The following is a 19,719-nucleotide window of genomic DNA, read 5'->3' as shown; positions in this document are numbered from 1 at the left end:
CCTGAGCCTTTGTCCCTTCACATAACCACTGGAGAGGAAGCATACACTGTGGGCCCACAGGGTATCGCCACTCCAGGAAAATGTGCCTTGTATAGGATCAGCTCCTTCTGTGGCACAAAAGCATTATTTGGGCCCCCGCCCCACTGCCTGTCACACCAATGATTGTGGGAACCCCAGTCTCACCATCAGAGAAAGCTTATTCTGACTTGAGATGCAGACTCTAGAAATGTCACCCTGTAGGCTCTCTGTAGGCCACCTGTGGCCCCCAGGGAAGCCCCATAAACCCTTCTGGATGGGGAAATCAAGGAGGAGGGGGAATTCGAACTGGGGCTCAGGGCAGAAGGGTAGGAGGCTGAGGCTGGGAATGGAGGGGGGAAGTCCAGGCTTCAGGGAGATCAGGATGCCTATATGGGTTATGGAGCCAGCAAAGCATGGCTCGAACACAGACATGAGTGGGCAAAGCTGGCCTGGCATGAGAGCAGGGGCCTGGCATGTTATGATGAGGGGTTTGGAATTGGTACCACAGCAGTAGGACAGGAAGGAGTCTCTGAAGGTTTGGGAGCAGAAGATATGGTGGCAGTGACATTTTTGACCATGTCCAGGGAGCCAGGACCTGGCTGGCTGTCGGGAGAGCAGGAGGCATGTGCCAGAGATGGGATGTGGGAGAGATCAAGGGACCTTGTGATCAACGGACAGGGGAGAAGCTGAGAGAGGTGACGGTGAGGACTGGGGCTCTGGAACCTCTGTGGGGGCAAATAGGAAGCAGAAATCAGGTGTGGGGTGGAGGTGACTTAGGCCCTGAGGCCTTTGGCACAGGGCTCCCGGCAGAGGTTCCTAGAAGTCGAGTCTGTAGGCTTGGGAGAGCACCAGACTGGAGATGGCAGTTTGGGGGCACCTGCAGCTGTGGTCTCATCAGGGTATGACATAGAGATGACAAGTCCTCAAAGGTGGGACCCCTGAAACTCCCTCCCCAGATTCTGGAGCTCCCTGATCTGCTTCCTATGGAGTGGGTGCTGTTCCAGCTCAAAGTCAGACACCTCTCCTTAGGCTTATCCACAGAGTAAGGGGTTGGCAAGGGGCCCAGGCAGGGGTAGGGGGCAGCCACCCTGGGCTTCCCAGCTCTTCCTCCACAGACCAACCTCTGCTCACTCCGTGGGCAACCGCACACCTGCCGCAGCGCCAGCTCCCCTTCCGCTCTGAGAACCTGAGCGTGCCTGGTTTTCGGCGTCTGCCACCTCCCACCCACAGCTTCCCAGCAACTCAGCCTGAGGAAAGCCCCCCCTCCCCTATGCCGGGGCAGGGCAGAAAAGAGAGAGGCCCGGCCCCCTGCCGTTGGTGGCACCGGGATGGTACCACCCAAGCCAGCCTCTCTGGCATGCTGCTCGCTGAGCTCCTACTGAGTGCAGGCCCTGTGCTGGGTGCTGAGGCGGAGCAAAGGGAAGCAGCTGCTGTCTCCACATTCTTGGCAGCTCTAGGCTAGTGTGGGAGGCAGATGGTAAAGCACCACAGCAGGCAAGAGCCTCCCAAGAGGACAGTTTTATGAGGACAAATAACCAAGTTGCTGGATCCAGACCATGGGTGGTAGGGAAGAATAGCTGAAGATGCACTGAGCAAAATGACAGGGAACGGTGTTCCAGACAGAGGGAACAGCATAAGCAGAGGCTTCATGGTAGGACAGAGCCCTGGGCATATCGAGAGCCAAAAGGTGGCCTGTGTGGCAGATCCTCAAGAGCAAGGGAAAGCCCAGTGGGAGACGGTGGAAAGCTCTTACTGGGGACTTGGTAGTTCACCTGGAACACATTGGGCATTGCCGAGAAGACTATTGGTTGGGAGTTAGGGTCCGGAGTTCTGTGCTGGAGTTCCCTCTGTGATCTTGAGCAAGATGCTTCCTTTCTCCGGGCCTTTTTGATATAAATCAGTGACGCCCCTGGCTCACTATATGCTGATCCTGGAATTCTTGGAGCCTTTGCCCTAGCTGTTTCTGCCACCTGGGGGCCCCACCCCCTCTCCTGTGCCATTCAGATTTCAGAGTGGATGGAGAGGCTTCACCTCTCCCAGGGCCATGCCTGTTGCCTGAGGTTCTCACTCTATTACATCACCCGATTTCGTTTTGCAGAGCTCATACCCCAATATCCTGAGTTGGTTCTTCTGCATGTCTGTTGCCTGTCTGCCCCCTAGCCTGGGAGCTCTGTGCCCTTAGGGACTCATGACATTGCTGGCCAAGTTACAGAGGTTGAAGAGTAACAGAAGATGCTCTGGCATCTAACAGACCTGAATTCAGCATGTGTCCGCCCTCCCAGAAAACATGTTCTGAGGACCTGGGCAGGTAACTCAGTCTCCCTGAGACTCAGTCTTCTTATCTGCAAAGTGGATCTTATCTATTGCAGAGAGTCCTGCCAGGAGCCCTTCAAGAAACAGGTTCAAGCGCACAGCAGGTCACAGGCCATGTCTGAGGCAGGGTCTGTTACTATCTTGTCTATTTCACGTAACACGCATAAACACACATACCCCCCAGGCACACACCTACAGGGGCCCACACATTCCAGCTTTCCTCCCTCCTCTCTTGCTCCCAAACCCTCTAGTCCCTAGCATCTCAAGGGAGTCACATTCAGACACAATAAATGCCCTGTTTGAGACACCCCCATGGTGAGGCCCCCCCACCTTCCTCCAAGAGGCTAGATTCCCTCAAATTCTTTCCCACAAGGCAACAGAGAGACACAGGGACTTTAGAAACCAGGCAAGTTTTAAATATATGTTGGCACAATATTAACATTAAATACATATCATAAATAAGCCTTATAAATAGGAAACGGATAAAAACTGATAAAAATTGATAAATTAATCATATTCCTGCAAAGAATTGGCCCAGCAGCTTCTGGGACTCCCTCGCTTCAGCATGAGAAAATTTCATGATGCACCACCAGGGGGAGGAGCCAGCAGCCAGGACCCAAGACTGGGTACTTCCAGACACTAGGTCTTTACTCCATGTCCATTTGCACTGCATTTGATATCCACTGTATGTCATAGAATCCCAGCTACTGGCAAGCAGAGAGGGCTTTACACGGTCCCAACTCTCTTGAATCACAAAAAGAAAACTGAAGTCCAGAGAGGTAAGGTGGTCTTCCCGAGGCTACACAGTGAGAGGGGTTGAGCTGGCCCTTGAGCCCCACTTTTAGACACCCTACCCCAATCAGCACTCCTTCTAGGACACTCTGCCTGTGTCACAGCTGCCTAAAATGAGGTCACCCAGATGTCCAGGTGTCTGGCCTGAGACTGTCAATGAGGCATAAGAGGCCAGCTCAGGCCCTGACCTCCCCCTCGGAACCATGCCTCCATGGAAAGGAGGAAGTCTGGGGTCAACAGCCCTGCAAGTCATGAGAGGGAAGGGCCGACAGGCCTCTGGGGAGCAGAGCAGGGGGGGCAGTCAGTCTGGCCATGAGTCAGCCTGTGTCATCAGACCCCTGAATCAATGGAAAGTTAGCCCCGCGTGGCCTGACCTGGCCATCCCACCGAGACTGGGGAACTCAGGGCTGGGGGTTAAATGGTCTAACCCTACCTTCCCCGCCTGGAGGAGGTAGAGGGGCCTGCTTGGCTCCCACCCCTTAAAGTGCGCTTCTGAGGGGGGGGGGGGAACAGAGGAGAGCAGGTTTGGAGGCTGGCGGGGATGGGCCATCCTACAGAATACCTGTGAGTCCTTTATCTGTCAGGGGTACCCCTAAGGCTACCGGGGCAACCACCCTCTGGGCATGAGTCTTTTGTTCCTGCTGGAGAGATGCGTCCTGTGCTTCCCCTTCCGCAGGCCCCGGCGGGGGCTGTGTCTCCGGCTCCGACTCGGGCTCTGCCCCCACTCTCGGAATACCTGACCCACTGAGTGCATGAAGCGGTGGTAGCCATGCAGGAACCTGCAGCCCTCCAGCCTGCGCTGAAAGGCGTCTGAGATGGGGGTGGGTGACGGAGAAGCCCCTGGGCCTGTCGGAGTGGGCTCAGTCTTCTCCAAGGAGCCTGGAAGCAGCTGGGCCATGCAGTGGATATTGTTCTTGAACCCGCGAATGTTTAACTTTGCTATATTTAGCTTCTCTAAGTCCTGGGCTTTGGGGATGTCCTTCTGTAAAGTTCTCAGTCTGTGCAGAACGTGGCCCAGTGTGGTGTTAAGGATCTGCAGAAATTCCTGCCTGCTGAGCTGCTGCAGGGCATCTTTGCTGGGGAAGACCCCGGGGCGCTCCCGACAGTGCTTCTTCAGACCATCCTTGTCCAGGCCTTGGATGCTGATCTGGAGGGAAAGGAGAATCAGAGGGTGAGTGCTAAAGCCCCCACCACACACACACACACACACACACACACACACACACACAATTCTGCTCTGGTCAGCCTTGAAATGCTCAACCTCTTGTATCCCATCCAATCCTCCCATCGTACAGATCAGAAACTGAGGCCAAGGACTCTCCCATCACTGCAGACAGGACAGAAGGATGTTGGGGGGCTGGTGGGTTGAGGTGACTGCACAGGCGGTGATTGTGGTGTGCAGAGTTTGAGTGGGGGTGGGTGGGTAACCTTGAGCTTTTTTAGGAGGACGGGACTCTGTTTTGTTCACTATTACATCTCTGAGGCCTAGAGCAGGGCACATGGGTAGGTATACAATGGAGTTGAGGTTTTCACTCCGGCCCACTGAGCTGGGAAAGCTGTAATGTCTCCTTGGCATTTCAGAGGAGTGAAGTGCCAAGGAGTGGAACACTCCAAGGCCTGGAGTGTTCGATGTGGCCCCAGAATAACACAGGGACTTGGTTTCCCCACCTGCCCCATATCGAGTAGGGGTTGGGTGAATGGGAGTCGGGTCTCATCTTCTCTGGGCTCACTGCTGCCCTAGGCCTACTATTCTCTGAAACTCAGATGCCACCAGGGGCCAGGCGCTCACATAGGGGTCCAGGAGCATGCTGGTGTGCTGCATGAAGTCCGCCTGCTTCTGGAGCTGCCCAAGGAGCTCTTGGTAGTTGTCCAAACAGCTGCCCATTGCCGGCGTACTCAGGAACAGGAGTCCAAGGACCAGACCTGGGGCAGAGAAGGGGGGTGTCACCTGACTTGGGGAGGTGGGTGGCTTTCAGAGGGGAGGGAACCTAAGAGGGCCTTAGAGGGCACAGCCCATCATCTCAGGCTTCGTGCCGTCACGGGTGGGGCTGGGCACCATGTGTGCACAGGAAGGAGCACCTGCTGGGGCCACCACCACCTCCCCCGTGAGGCACTGCCCAGCATCCAAAACAGGGCTGCACTTCACCACGCAGGCCTTTGAGAGGAGGTTTTGGGGCCCAGTTGGACCTCCTGCACTTGCCAATCTTCCCAACCCCAGGATCTGACACACAGCAGCTGCTGCCTGCAAGATCTCCGGGTCCCCCCGTAACAGAGCCTGGCCCTCCTTGCAGGTGGGCTTAGCCTGGCAGCAGCCTGGTGCCCTGAGCTATGTCTGTACAAACAAGAGAGCCCCCATTTTACTGACAGGAAAATCAAGGCACTGAAGGAGAAGGGCTCACCCAGGTCACACAAGGCCAGCATTGTCCTCAACCTCTTGCACCTTCCTCTTCTCTCCCTTCATGTCCCACATCTGTCAGGCCCACCAGATACGCCGTGAGCCAGAATGTTCAGGGTGGGAAGAGCATACTTACTGCCGGCCAACCTCCCCACACCCACCCCCCAGGCACCGGCAGCCATGTGGTCGGAAGGGGCCTGTGGCGCAATGGCCCCGGAAGGCAGTGACACCATGTTCCCTTCCTAAGAACCGTTCAGCTCCTGGGGAAGGATGAGGGGCTGGCCACCCAGGCACGGCGACTACAGGGCACTCCTCGCCACCTCCTCAGGTATCTGCTGCTGGGCTTGGGCAGGGGAGTCCGTGTGAGCACCACATGCACGTGGGACTAGGGTGTCTTCATGGGCGTGTGTCCAGGTCTGTGTGAGGTGAAAGGAAGGAACTGGCCACAAACAAACGTTGTGCCCTGTCCACCGTGGGGGCCCAGGCTGCATGTGGGGGTTCCCAAGTTGGTGAGATTGAGGGCTCTGAATGACATCACACGGCTCTGTGTGCGCGTCATCCTGTGGGTGTGGCTATGTGTGCTGTGTGATTGTGTGGGTTCCAGGGTCCCTGGGCCTGGCTGGCTGTGTGTATCCATTCCAGACCCTGCAAATCAGGGCAAGAAGGAGGCCTCACCACCCCTCCAGACATCACACTGTTTTCCTCTTGGCTTCTGCAGCTTCCTACTCTATCCAGCACGTCTCTCACCTCCCCTCTGCTTCTCTGGCTTCTCCCCTCAATCTATCCCCTTCCCTCACTCTCTTGTTCCCAGAGCTGTCTCTACATCACCTCCCCTTTAGAAGCCTTCTGGGGATAGTCCTTCTCTACCTTGTAAAGATGCTGTGTTCTCAGTGGACCACTTGCTTTGCCTGACCTCCCAGTTCTCCCCCCTTCTCAGCATCCTTCTGGTGCCCAGCCTTTCCAGCTCCCAAAGGACAGAAGGTGCCTCTGCTCCCCACTGGTGCCCAGGGGCACAGCAAGTGGGTACTGGTGGAGAGGAAGGAAGTACTTACTGAGCAGCGTCCTCCGCATAAGCTGTGCCCGCATGCTGGGTGCCCGAGCTCCGGCCGGCGCCTGCTGGGGGTGACACCTCCTGGCTGGGAGCCCTGCGGGCTAGCAGCCACTTTATGCCCGCCAGGGCGATTGGCCAACACCTCGTGAGGTGGGTGGGGAGCGGAGTGGGGGGAGGGGCAGGCCTTCTGGGAACATGACCCCAAAAACCAAAGTTTCCACGGGCGGCCAATGGGCGCTGGGTGCGGTGGCATGCCTGCTCCTCCTCCTGTTTTCTTCGAATTCGTTCTTCGAGGTCAGCCCCACACCCAAGGATGATGCAAACCGCAGCCCCAGGCTTCCTGGGGTGAGTAGGGAACATGGGGGTCCGAGCCATGTGCAGGGAGCTGTGCCCAGGATAGAGGGGAGAGTGTGCCAACTGGGGCCTCAGAGGGCCCGCAGGCCAGGCTTGGCCCAGGAGCCACCAGCCTCAGCAGCCACTGTGGTTTGGGACTGAGGGGAGCGAGACGTCTTCCTTCTTGAGTGCCCTTCCCGCCCTCCTGCTGGGGCTGTTGGGACATCTGTGAGCGGAAACCACCGGGCTCTGGGCACAGAGCCAGACCCAGGCTGGCAGCCCCGAGATTGTGGTTCTGGCCCCAGGACCTGCATCCCCCAGTGGGGCTCCCAGCCATCTCCTTTCTCCCATCATGCAAACCCCTTGCAACAAACCTTCTTTATCCCAGGCCCATTGCCCATACCTAGGCCCTTTCTTTACAGACAGGGTCTTCTGGGGGAAAACAGGTGCTTAAAGCAAGAGAAACAGGAGGTTAGGGCTCAAGCGGGCTGACATACTGTGTGACCAGAGGCAAGTCATTTAACCTCTCTGGGCCTCAGAGGCCCCACCTGTAAAAGGAGGGTTCAAACAGTATTTCCTGGCTCAGGCTCACAGAGCTGCTGCTGTCATGGACATAAAAGGCAAAAGTCCTTTGAAGGAAAAAAGAAAGCTGAAAGTCTAATTCCAAGTACTAGCTGTTGAGGGATGGTGTGGGGGGCGGAGGAGATGGGGAAGCTGTGAGCTCAGAGGGGAAGCCAGGGTGGGGGAGTCGCCGTGGTGACGGTTGGGGACCAGGTTTCACTTTCTCTGAAAGATAGTGATTGTGGGTTGGTCCTCAGCTTCTCGCAGACCTCTGGACGTCAGAGTGAAGGAACCCTGGAGACCACGCCTCTCTAGTCTACCTGTTACTTTGCCTAGGGTGAAGGAGGCCTGGGCTAGGGCAGACAAGGGGGCGGAAATGCTGGCTCAGGCATGCAGGTCATGCCTGGCACCCGCAGCATATCTACCAGGCCCGGAAGGGGGTCTGTGGCCTGCACCCTCAGGAGCCCGGTGGGGAGGGGGGCCTCGGAAGGCTGGGAACCAGGGTGGGGCCTCTGGAATCTGCCAGGGAGGCCTGGGCTGCTCCAGCTGGGGAGAGCATTGGGCCCGTGGAGCCTGAACAAGGAGAGCTGAGGTGGCCAGGAAGGAAGAGGGTCGGACACCCTCCTGTCCATCCATGTCCCCAGCACCCATCATGACCACCAAGGCTATTCCTACCTGTTCTCTCCTCTGTATATACACTTAACATCACTCATTTACCCATTCAAAAAACTTTTATTTGGCCCTTCTCTGAGCCAGCCATTCCCAAGTGCTAAGGATCCAGTAGTGGGTAAAACCAGACACACCTCCACGCCCAGGAGGCTGTTCGTCACCCCCCACCCACTCCCTGGCACCCCAGCATGGTGCTTACCACACCCACCAGTGCCACCCCCAAAGGCCAGTTCTGGATTCTCCTCCTGAGAACGTTGCTTCTGCTAAATTCATCTCTGTGCCCACCCCCGCAAGACTATTTCCTGGGGCCCAAGCCAAGCTGGGATCCTTCTTCATTTCACATCCCTGATCTCATCTTGCAACAGCCCTGAGAGGGAGAGCACCCAGGCAGGGATGCTTTGGCTCCTTTTAATGAGGAAACCGAGAAGCTCGGGGCCTGGCTCCAAGCAGGAGAGCCACATCCAGCAGGAGAGCCTCTTGCCCCTCTCAGCTACTGCGGACCAACCTCCACACTCGGGGGAGAGCTACATGCCTTTACTTTCCCGTCCCCGTGTCACCCTGTGTGGGAATAGTTAAAAGGAGGCGACATTCAGCAGCACCTGGGTGGCTCAGTCAGTTAAGCATCCAACTTTGGTTCAGGTCATGATCCCGCAGTTTGTGGGCTCGAGCCCTGCCTCAGGCTCTCACTGACAGCTGAGTTGGCTTCGGATTCTCTCTCTCTCTGCCCCTCAACTTGCTCACGTGTGCTCTCCCTCTCTCTCTCTCTAAAAAAATAAATAAATAAACTTAAAAAAAAAAAAAGAAAAAAGAGGAGGGGGCATTCAAACCAGGGCTGTCAAGTCTAAAAGACGACGCTCTGAGCACATAGCTAACCGAGGTTCAGTGTGCAGGCCCCAGGGACAAAGGCCACCAAAGGCAAAGAGGGCTTCTATATTAGTTTGCGCAGACTGCTGTAACAAAGGAGCACAGATGGCAGGACATAAACAATAGGAAGGCATGTTGGCGCCGTCCTAAGTCTTGAGACCCAGGTGTCAGCAGGGTGGATTTCATCTGGCAGCCTCTCTCCTTGACTTGTAGATGGCTGCCTTCTCATCTCCTCACATGGTTGGCCCTCTGTCTATCCTAATCTCCTCTTCTTATACGGACACCGGTCATATTGTATTAGCCCCACCCTCCCACAATGACCTCATTACACCTTACCTCTTTGAAGGTCCTATCTCCAAATACAGCCACATTCTGAGGTACAGTGGGGTTAGGTCTTTAACATATAAACTTAAGGGATAAAATTCAGCCTATAACAGCTCGCAAGTGGAGGGCATGGCTGGAGGGCTGCAGGGAGTGGGGACGACGGGGGAGTGTCCAGAGCTTGGTGGGAGGGGACAGTGATGTGTAGGAGGACAGGGAGTGGCCCCAAGGTGAGGAGACCCGGCTGGTCAACAGAGCAAAGCATGAGGGGAAGATGCGTCAGCATTTCTGGTGAGGTCAGCACCCAGTGACGTCCCTCTCGCCAGCAGGAAAAGCTTGCAACATGGCCCAGCCAGTATAAATAGGCTCCCCGACCACAGGCCCGGGCTGTCCCCTCTTCCCGGGCCACGTCAGCTAGGTCCGCGTGATTTGGAGGGGGAAAGAGGACCAGCTTTGTTCCTTAGAACTGCTGTTTCCATGTCTTTCCGGCCCACCCTCCGGCTGTGGGGCTCTACTGCTTTAAATGCAAGAAAAAGACCTGGGGTGACCTTTGTGAGTGGGTCAAAATGGAAGGCAGGAGGCCATTCATCTGGGAAGAGAGACAGTGATCTCTGACCTGTTAGGGTGGGAGGTGGAGATCCAGCCAGTTACCGGTCTCAATTTGCTTATGAGCTCAGTGTTCTTGGCCCAGTCACATCCCCTTTCTGAGCCTCGGTTTCCCCTGTGGACTGCAGTGCCACAATTTAACAATCAAGAGACAAGCCAATTTTAAAATGGGCAAAGGAGAAATGAATAGGTATTTCTTCAAAACAGACAGACAAATGGCCAATAAATACATAAAAAGCTGCTCATCATCGTTAGCCATCAGGAAAATGCAAAATCAAACCTGCAATGAGACACCTCTTCATATCCACTAGGTGGCTACAATCAAAGACAGACAATAACAAGTACTGGAGAGGACACGGAGAAACCCAAAACCCTCACAGGCTGCTGGTGGGAATGCAAAATGGTGCAGCCGCTTCGGAAGGCTGTCTGGCAGAACCTCAAACCGTTAAACATTAAGAGGTGTCATACACCGAACTATTTCATGCCTACATACACACCCCAGAGACTTGAAAGCATACATTCACACAAGAACTTGCACACAAATATTTATAGCAGCATTTATTCACAATAGCCCCAAAGTGGAAGCAATCCAAATGTCCATCAGCAGAAAACAGATTTTTAAACTGTGGTATATCCATACAATGGAATATTATTCAGCCACAAAAGGAATGAAGTACAGACACATGCTACAATGTGGATGAGCCTCAAAAACCTTATACTAAGTAAAAGAAACCAGTCACAAAAGGTTGCTGGATGATTCCATTTATATGAAATGTCCAGAATAGGTTAATTCATAGAGACAGAAAGCACCTGAGTGCTCCCCAGTGCCTGGAGAGATCTAAGGATAAGGAGTGACAGCTAATGGGTATGGGGTTTCTTTTGGGGTGATGAAATGTTTTTGAATTAAATAGTGGTGATGGTTGTACAATCTTCTGAATATACTAAAACCCACTGAATTATATACTTTAAAATGGTGAAGTTGATAATATACATATCTTGTATCTCTATTTTTTAAAAAATGCAGTGGTAAGTGCTGTCTCAAGAGGACAGTGAGGGTAATTTGGTGGATAATGCGTGCAAATGCCTAGCTCATAGCAAGTGCTCGATAAATACCCGCCAGCCATTGGGGCAGACAGAGGCGTACATTTGCTTATGTCATAGCATGGCTTTGAGGACGATTGGGAAAGACGACATTACATAAACCCTGGGGTGAGCAAGTATCTACCAGGGCCCTCCCCATGAGGCCAGCGAGGTCACCCTGGGCTGGAGGATCCTTTGGCTTGAGATGTGCCACAGAATTCTTCTGGGACCTGGTGTGTCCACAGTGTGGGAAGCCTCTGTGTGTCCAGCGGCTCCCCCAAATTGGGTAACTGAGCCCCCTTCCAGAGGCCTGAACCTTTAGAGAAATGCAGCATAGAGATAGGGATAGAAGGACTCACTTCTGTTCAGGAGGCTCACTGTCTTCGGCAGTGGGGTGGGGGGCGGGGGACAAGCATCTACTCTGAGATGGGATGACCAGGAGATAAGAGCGCTGCCCTGCTATCTTCTCTCTGGCTGGCCTAGAACAACCACCCCCCTCACCATCCCCTCTGAGCCCAGGGTCCTCTCTGAGAGATGAGGGGATGGGCGAGATGAACACAGAGGGCCTAGAACCTTACAGGCTCTAAGCACTGAGATATCACTGTAAATAAAAATAACCTTAACCATCAAACAAGGATCACGAAGTCCAATGGAGTCCTGACTTTTCTCATGCTGGCAACATACAACGCCTATTTTGAAACATCACATTCTTGCCAAAAATGTTTTGGTGCCCAGGCACGTGCCATTTGCCCACTTGTAATAATCAGACATTTCTGGAGCTCTTCTGTGGGCTGCACCCAGTTCTGAGCACTTCCTCCTACAGGCTGGCTCTGTGAATTCTCCCAACCATCCTCACAGAGATCATTGTGTCTATCCTGTAGATGGGGAAACTGAGGCCTGAGAGATGAGGTATTTGACGGGAGGTCACACAGGTGGGAGGGAACAAAGGCAAGTTGGGCTCCAGGCAGCTGTCCTAGGTCCACACGATTGGCCAGCACACCATACACGCAGTGGCTTGCCCAGAACTCATGCAGCCACATGGCTCAACAAACTTGAAAACAAATGGTTTTCACAGTGGGAAGATGGATATCCACTTGGTCAAGGACCAGCCAGGGAGTGACTGGGTGAGGAGGTCGGTATTTCTACAGGTCTGGGATGGAAGAGGGGGGCGGGGAATGCCAGTTTAACTGGCAAAAATGCAGGAGAGAGATGCTACATATTCCATATGGAGAGGACTGCATGAGGTGATATGCAAGCAAGACTGCATAGGTCTGGTTTAGAGAAAAGCAGGTGTGGCTGGAAGTCTTAACAGAGAGGGAGGAAAGTCAGGAGGAAGGAAATGGATCCACCCACCAAATGGCTTTACTGCCATTGCAGTCCCTCCAGGGGACTTGTACAATACAGCCTGGTGCCACCCTCTTGTTTAAAACACTCCCCTGGATTCATGCGGACGTTTGGTGAGGCCAAAGTTATTACCACAGCCACCAGGCCCTGCCCACCCCCAAGCCTCACCCATACCTTTCTAGCCCACTGCCTTCTCTGACTTTCCTCAGTCCCTCAGGGGAGCAGAGCACTCACCTCATGGCCTTTGCATATGCTGTTCCCACTGCCTGAACCTCCTCCTACTGAATGAACTGTCATCCAGACATCAAGGTCCAGTCCAAGCTTCACCTCTTCAGGGAAGCCCCCCCTGAACTTCCTCCACCCCAGGCTGGTCCCTGCCCACCCCTGACAAAATTCCGAGAGGGTGTGTGCTGTGGTTGTGGCTCCTCATTGCCTTTCCAGAGCACAGCACAGTCCACGTCATATAGTAGGTGCTCAATAAATCTTTAGTGAATGGATGAATGCATGACCACAGATGTGGCCATCTGCAGAATCCCCAGGAAAGGTCACCTGTGGCTCCCAGGGTACAGGATCCAGATGTGTCCCTCCCATATCTAGTGCACCTGCAGCCAGGCCTCTGGAAGTTCAGGCCAACCTCACTGCTGGGCAGGAACAGGTTTTCTTGAAGCCTTTCTCATGCCTTCTCTTGGTCATCTTTCCCCAAGGAAATCAGAATTATATCACTCACAATACACCAAAGCACGTGATCCTTTTTTTAGGAAGCCTGGATTTTAAAGACGCTGACTTTTTCCTTTATGATATTTTTTTAAGTGAATTCAAAATATATTCTTTCACCCACTGCAGATTTCAACACTTTCCTGGAAAACGAACTGAAAAAGAAAAAGACAAGGCATTTCTCCTACTTCCTTTAAAGAATTCACTTCAGAACGAATTCCACATAAGCAGTACCTGACAGCCTGATAGAAAGGGGCCAGTCTTCACTAGAGGGCACAATCCTACATTTTGCAAAAAGAGACAAATCATGGTGGCTTTTCAGTCCCTCACTCAACCTATATTTAAGTAATTCACTGTATGTATCAGGCACCAGGCTAGGTATGGGGTAGAGATCAGCAAGAAAGACTAGGCTTATAGGTAAGTGAATTTGTTGTGAATGTCTTTTTATGTCCAGGTTTTGAAGGGTGAATAAACATACAAGCCAACATCCAGCATGAGGAAGGATCTGGAAGACCCATCATCTGTCAGCCTGCTCAGTTCTCACCCCAGGCCACAGGAGGGAGCACCCAACCCTGCCTGGCCCTTCATGGTACCTTGGAATCCAGCACTACACCTATGTACTGAGCAGAACCAATCACAATCCTTTCCCAAGACTGATGTCAGACTCAGGGGACACACCTCCTTTGCATGGCCAGGGTTTCTGAGCTGGGATGTCACTGGTCTGATGCCAAGAAAGGTCACTTTCCCAACTCCATGGGGTGGGGTGGGGTCCCGTCAAGTGGGTGACAACATGGCTGGCACAGCCAGGGAGGCCAAGCGACTTCCTTGAGTCCCTGGTCTCTGCCTGAAGCCAGGACCAACCCCTTGGCTAGTTCCAGCTACACGGGACAATGATGTCAATCTATTTTCTGCTAGTTGAACTGGTTTCCTGGCACTTGCAGTGGGGAGTCCTTTGTCCTGCCCCAGTATGAGGATGGAGGCAGGAGGGGTGGAGGCTACAGAGGAAGTGGGGTGGGCTTGGAGCCTTCTCTTGGTGCCAGCTGCTGTGAAAGCTCAGAACCTCTGCTCAACAGAGAAAGCAACTGGAGAAAGATGGGTACAACCAGCCAGGGTCCCCATGGGAATGTCTATGATAGTCCTGGTGCCAAGGGGAAGTCCAGGACAGAGGTGGGACTCACTAGCAGGGATGCCTGGAGGAAATGACCTGGGAAAGGTGCTGTGGAAGACCTGCCTTCTTCTTCCTCTTGTTCTTGGGGAGATGCCAAGGAAACTCTGGGTGTTAATCTTTTTTTTTAATGTTTATTTTTGATAAAAAGAAAGTATGAGCAGGGGAGGGCAGAGGGGGGCAGAGGATCCGAAGTGGGCTCCGCACTGACAGCAGTGAGCCCAATGTGGGGCTCAAACCCACAAACTGCAAGATCATGACTTGAGCCAAAGTCAAATGCTCAACCAACTGAGCCCACCCAGGTGCCTCTGGGTGCTTATCTTGATAAGAAAAAAAACAGATCCTGCAGCTCCAAGGGGAGAAAAGGCCATCAAAGCTTGCTCTGTCCAAAGGCCTACTGGTGGACAGTAGGGTGGGCACCCATTCCATGGGTGATGGGAGTGTGGCCAGCTGGGGCCAGGACACCTTGTCCACAGAACAAGCATGTGAGGAAGAGAAGCGGAACAGTATGGCAGTAAACACAAATGTTGGGCACCCTCCCCTAGTCAAGAAGGCAGAGCTTAACAGCCAAAAGGTGGGAACCCAAATGTCTGTCAGCAGATAACAAATTTTTAAAAAGTGGTGTGTCCATACAACAGAATGTCATTCAGCCACAAAATGGAATGAAGTACTAATACATGCCACCACCTGGATGTACCCTGAAAACATCAAGCTGAGTCAAACAAGCTAGAGGCCAAAAGTCACTTATTACAGAATTCTTTGTGATATGTCCAGAATAGGGAAATCCAGAGATAGAATGTAGATTGGCGGCTGCCAGGGGCTGGTAGGAAGAAGAATGAGTGACTATTGATGGGTATGGGTTTCCTTTTGGGGTGACGAAAATGTTCTAGAACTATACAGGTGGTGGTTGCACAACACTATGAATGTGCTAAATGCCACCGAGGTATTCACTCTAAAATGGTCTGTTACGTACTATGTGACTTTCACCTCAATTAAAAAAATTTGGGGGAGGGGCACCTGGGTGTCTCAGTTACTTAGGTGTCTGACTCTTGGTTTTGGCTCAGGTCATGATCTCATGGTCTTGAGATTGAGCCCTGAGTCAGGCTCTGCGCTGACAGTGGGGAGGTTGCTTGGGATTCTCTCTCTCCCTCTCTGCCCCTCCACTGCATGTGTGCGTGCACTCTCTCTCTCTCCCAAAATAAATAAACATTATTATTATTTTTTTTAAGGCAGAGCTTAAAAGTTCTGGCAACTCCAGAAAAACCAAGGGGCTGGAAAGCAGTGAGTCAGCGGCAAGGGAGCAGGAGAGAGTCAGAGGCCTCCCACGGCCCCTCCTGTTACAGCCTGGTTAGCACTTGTCCCAGAGCTCTTGTTCGTTGACTTAGAGAAGGCTCACCTCAGCTTAAAAGGCCGGGGCATGCCTGCTCAGGACAGGGCCTGACAGCTGCCCCAGGGAGAGGATCCCAGTTTTGGGGAAGAACAAGTCTAGGGTGAGGCACCGGAGGTCAGAGCAAGCAGAAGAGCTGATACGGCCAGGAGGTCTCAAAGGCACACCTCCCAAGCAAGGGTCTACCCAAGGCTGGTGATCAGGGAGGGAGGGGACACACTAAGATTTTGTTGGGGAAAATGTACTTGTGCAGCCAGATGACAGCGAGACCTGTAGGAAGTCTGGGGAAGCACAGGTGAGGACAACTGTGGGCTGAATCAGGGCCCTGGCAAGTGGGGAGGGCCAGGCTGTGGAGGCCACTGGAGCTGGGAAGCCAGGGGTGGGGGGGGAAGGGGGTCGATTCCTCTGTGTCCTGGTGGAGGGCCCACGTTGAGGGGCAGAAAGACAGGCCAAGCTTGACTTCAGGCTGCAGACAGAAGAGGAGGGACAGAGGAGGAATGGGCAGAGAGGTAAGAGGGAGACCAGGGAGGCTGAGGCAGCTGGGGCAGAGGGTGAAGGTAGAAGGGTAGGATCGGGGGGCACCCAGCACAGCCCATCAGTCCCCTGGTGACTGCAGGAAGCTGGGCCTCCTGAGATTAGGGAGAGGCAGGGAGGCCTGAGAAGATGTGGGTCCGGGGAAGGAAAGTGGACAGGAAGGCACACACGGACACACACATGAACATGAAAACACAAGATACAGATATGCGCACGGGCACACGCAGACATAAAAAGCTGCCATTCCACAGACAAAAGCAGACATATAGAAACCAGTACCACAAGTGCTCAGACATGCACATACAGTCACAGATGCACACTCCAGCCACGCCTACGTGGGGCACACGCAGAAATGGAGCCAGGCACGCAGCTGATGTTCATATGTAATTGGATGTACGTTTGGCCATAGACAGAGGCACAGGTACACACTGGAATACACTGACATGGACACAAGTGTGGACAGACAGACACACTTTCTGGCAAAAACAGGCTTATCTGTAGAGATGCACACAGAGGTCTGCACTGACCGCAAGTACAGCCCTGTACATGCACACCCACACAGAAGACACCCATGCAGCACACACATCTACATGGCATCATGACCAACCATTCTACACAAAAGAAGCTCTGTGCACCCCTATTCGAGGCACCCGTGGCTCTAGAACCCCGACACCAGAGCCCGCCTGGGAAAGTGAGACACAAACCGCGGCCATTGCGCAACACACCTACTGGGCCCAGCTCAAGGTCAGGGAGGAGCCAGGACCAGTCCTCTCGTGCCTGCCCACGCACTCACTGCCATCGGCGGCAGACACCAGCCACCGACAACGGCCAGCCACCGACGTAGACAGCTGGGATTGCAAGGGATCTTGCAAAATCATCCCCATCCCTCAGGGTTCAGCTAAAGTGTCCCTTCCCCCACGGAACCTCTCCAGGCTGTGGCCACTGTTAGCCTTTTTGAATTCTGGTTTTTGCCGTGCCCAGCTCTGTGACCTTGGGCAAGTCACTCCACCTCTCGGTGCTTTGTTTCCCCCTACGTAGAGCGGAAGGTAATGAGAACGTGTGTTGAGTACATGAGCACATCCCTTCCCACCTCTTGCACAGATGGGAGAAGCAGCTTCCCAGTACTCACAGTCAGCTGGCTGTAGAGGGGGCTGCCCTCCTGCCTCCTGCTTGGTTCCTTCCCACCAGATGGGATCTTGGGGCCAGGTGGAACATCGAGAGGGTGTGGGTGTATTCTCCTTTCTACACAAAACCAAGAAGCCAGCTTTGGAGCAACTTGGCAATAAGCACGGGACCATACAGCCCTGCCTGGCAGGGGTAGGGACGACTTTAAACCCTGAGTTTCTGCTCAAATAACTTCAAAGAGGACTTACAAGATCATTTCCTCTGCATGGGCATGCAAAATCAGAAAGGGTGGAAATGAGCCACTGACTCTCCCCGCCTGAGGTTTCCTCATCTCCTGTCCCCACCCACCCAAGAGCCCCCCACCTAGGTTCACATCCTCCCAGCAGATGTCAGACACTGGGCTGGCAGTCAGAGGGCTAAGAGCACCTTCCTACTCCCCAGGGGACTGTGGGTACGGTTTCCCCAGACACAGGCTACCATCTTTATGAGGATGAGCACTCAGGCTCCGCAGTCTGGGGCCTTGACCCTTGAACTCAGGAATGGTTGTGCTGATGTGGACAGGTGGACTGGGGCTCCCAGGGTTGGAAGGACAAAGATGTGGACTGTGTGGCAGTGAGCACACCCCAGTTCTGAATGACCCAAGCTGTGCTCAACTCCAGGCCTGGGTTGACCATACTGACTTCCTTTGTTCTAGAACTCTTCAGGGGCCTGGGTGGGACCAAGAGGTGATTCTGGGAGCCCCCCACCTCATCTTGGGACAGCTTAAGGCCTGTCTATCTAATGGTACCCAGAGCATCAGCCACATGTGAGGTCCAGAGTCATGTTCCCTCTCAGCTGAGTGTGCCCCAGTCACCTCCCAAGCCCTGTGCCCTGACCCCAGGTGGGTCCTGGTCTTCCTGGCAATCTCAGAGCAGATCTCCCCATTTGTAACCTGCTGAAGGCCAAGCTGACTCAGTGAGCCCCAAGGACTCTAATGCCCTGGGAGCTAAGCCCCTCCACACAGACTCACACATATGTGGCAAAGAGACACACGTGAGCTCTAGGCCTGGGTCCAAGTCAGACTAGCCCACTGGGGCATGCCGGTGGCCCCCCTACCTGTGGGCAGCATGCCAAGAACTAACCAATGCCAGGTTAAGACCTGGTCTGAGGGACTGGGCAAACCCTGATGCCACCTGGAAAGCCAGGATGACAGAAACATCCAAATCAGCCCATGACTCACAGGGACTCATAAGCAGACAGATGGACAGAGTCCCCAGAGCTGAACATGGGGCCCAGGAGCTCTCTACCTGCAGGTCAGGAGCCCTAAGGATTCTGGTGTTAAAGCCCCCACTCAGCCCAAGACATCCCTTGAACCAGGGCCCAGGGTGGGCCCTCCAGAGAGAAGCCAGAACTCCCCAATTTCCCCCCAAGTCAAACTACAAAGCAATGCCACCTTCCCAGGGCCAAGAAGAATAGGGATCCTGAAGGAGCTGCCTCCTAGATCTTGATACACATGAGGAAACAGAGGCTGAGGGGAAGGAGATGGTCTAGGGTCCCCGACCGCTCACTCACCAGGTTGGGCTGTGCTCTCTGCTCCTTGATCTGTAGCCCCTGGGTCCCAGGGGTAGGGTGGGCACACTGCCAGAGGCCTGGCCCCCGTTCTGGCTTTTCTGGGGAGCCACTGCAACCTCTGAATACGCCGAAGTCACACCCTTCTTCCTTTCCTGAATGTGGGCGGGTCTGGGCTGAGGGTACCTGATAACCTCCCCAGCACATCTGTAGGGCCCCATCTGGCCACAGTGGAAACCCAGTCTTGTGGAGCAGGGAGGCAGCCCCTCTGTGACAGGAAACCCGGGCCCACATGTGCTGAGCCTCTGGCCCAGGAAGGCAGCCTTTGAAGGCACACTGGGTTCCAGGTGGCCTCCAGGCCCCAGTCCTCTCCTTCTGGCCAGGGGAAGCCCAGTGTGTGGACTCCCAGGTCCCCACTCTGGCTGGCCCCCCTCCTACCACTACTCCAGGAGAGCCCTGGTGACAAGAACTAACTGATTTTTTGGTCAACAGGGACTCCTGTGTGGGACCTCCAGGACTCAGGCATGGTCTAAAAGCAAGCAGGCAGCAGTCTAGAAGAAAGGTGCTTTTGGGCCCACCTTGGGGTGGCAGGGAAGGCTGGAGGACTTCCAGGTGGGATGGTCTGGGAATCTCTAACCATGTTCAGAACCTTCTGGACTATTGCAAAACAGCAAGAAAGGAAGAAAGAGCGGGGCGCCTGGGTGGCTCAGTTGGTTAAGCATCCGACTTCAGCTCAGGTCATGATCTCACACTCTGTGAGTTCGAGCCCCATGTCGGACTCTGTGCTGACAGCTCAGAGCCTGGAGCCTGCTTCAGACTCTGTGTCTCCCCCTCTCTCTGCCCCTCCCCTGCTCATGCTCTGTCTCTGTCTCAAAAATAAATAAAAACATGAAGGAAGG

The 19,719-nt window shown here is 54.0% G+C and overlaps 1 protein-coding gene and 1 long non-coding RNA gene across 3 annotated transcripts; one reads left to right on the top strand and one right to left on the bottom strand.

Moving 5' to 3' along the window:
• Positions 1 to 589: 589 nt before the first annotated feature.
• On the bottom strand, positions 590 to 13,516 carry OSM (oncostatin M). 2 transcript variants are annotated; one of them, XM_015081511.3, is made up of 3 exons: positions 6,571 to 13,516; positions 4,913 to 5,046; positions 590 to 4,270 (listed from the first exon to the last, which is right to left on the bottom strand). In XM_015081511.3, exons 1-3 carry the CDS (start codon positions 6,602 to 6,604, stop codon positions 3,722 to 3,724), a joined length of 717 nt encoding a protein of 238 aa, XP_014936997.1. In that variant the 5' UTR covers positions 6,605 to 13,516; the 3' UTR covers positions 590 to 3,721. The 2 variants fall into 2 exon arrangements, with proteins under 2 accessions (XP_014936997.1, XP_026906628.1); XM_027050827.2 differs by lacking the exon at positions 6,571 to 13,516 and adding an exon at positions 5,523 to 5,644.
• LOC128312456 (uncharacterized) lies at positions 5,726 to 19,686 on the top strand. The gene is made up of 2 exons (XR_008291812.1): positions 5,726 to 5,846; positions 13,516 to 19,686. It is a non-coding gene; the product is annotated as an uncharacterized LOC128312456 (long non-coding RNA).
• The last annotated feature ends 33 nt before the right edge of the window (positions 19,687 to 19,719 follow it).

Source organism: Acinonyx jubatus, chromosome D3 (assembly GCF_027475565.1).
Source record: "Acinonyx jubatus isolate Ajub_Pintada_27869175 chromosome D3, VMU_Ajub_asm_v1.0, whole genome shotgun sequence".
Lineage (NCBI taxonomy): Eukaryota > Metazoa > Chordata > Mammalia > Carnivora > Felidae > Acinonyx > Acinonyx jubatus.
Note: the sequence above shows the minus strand (reverse complement) of the source record. Positions and strands in the feature narration are given on the sequence as shown.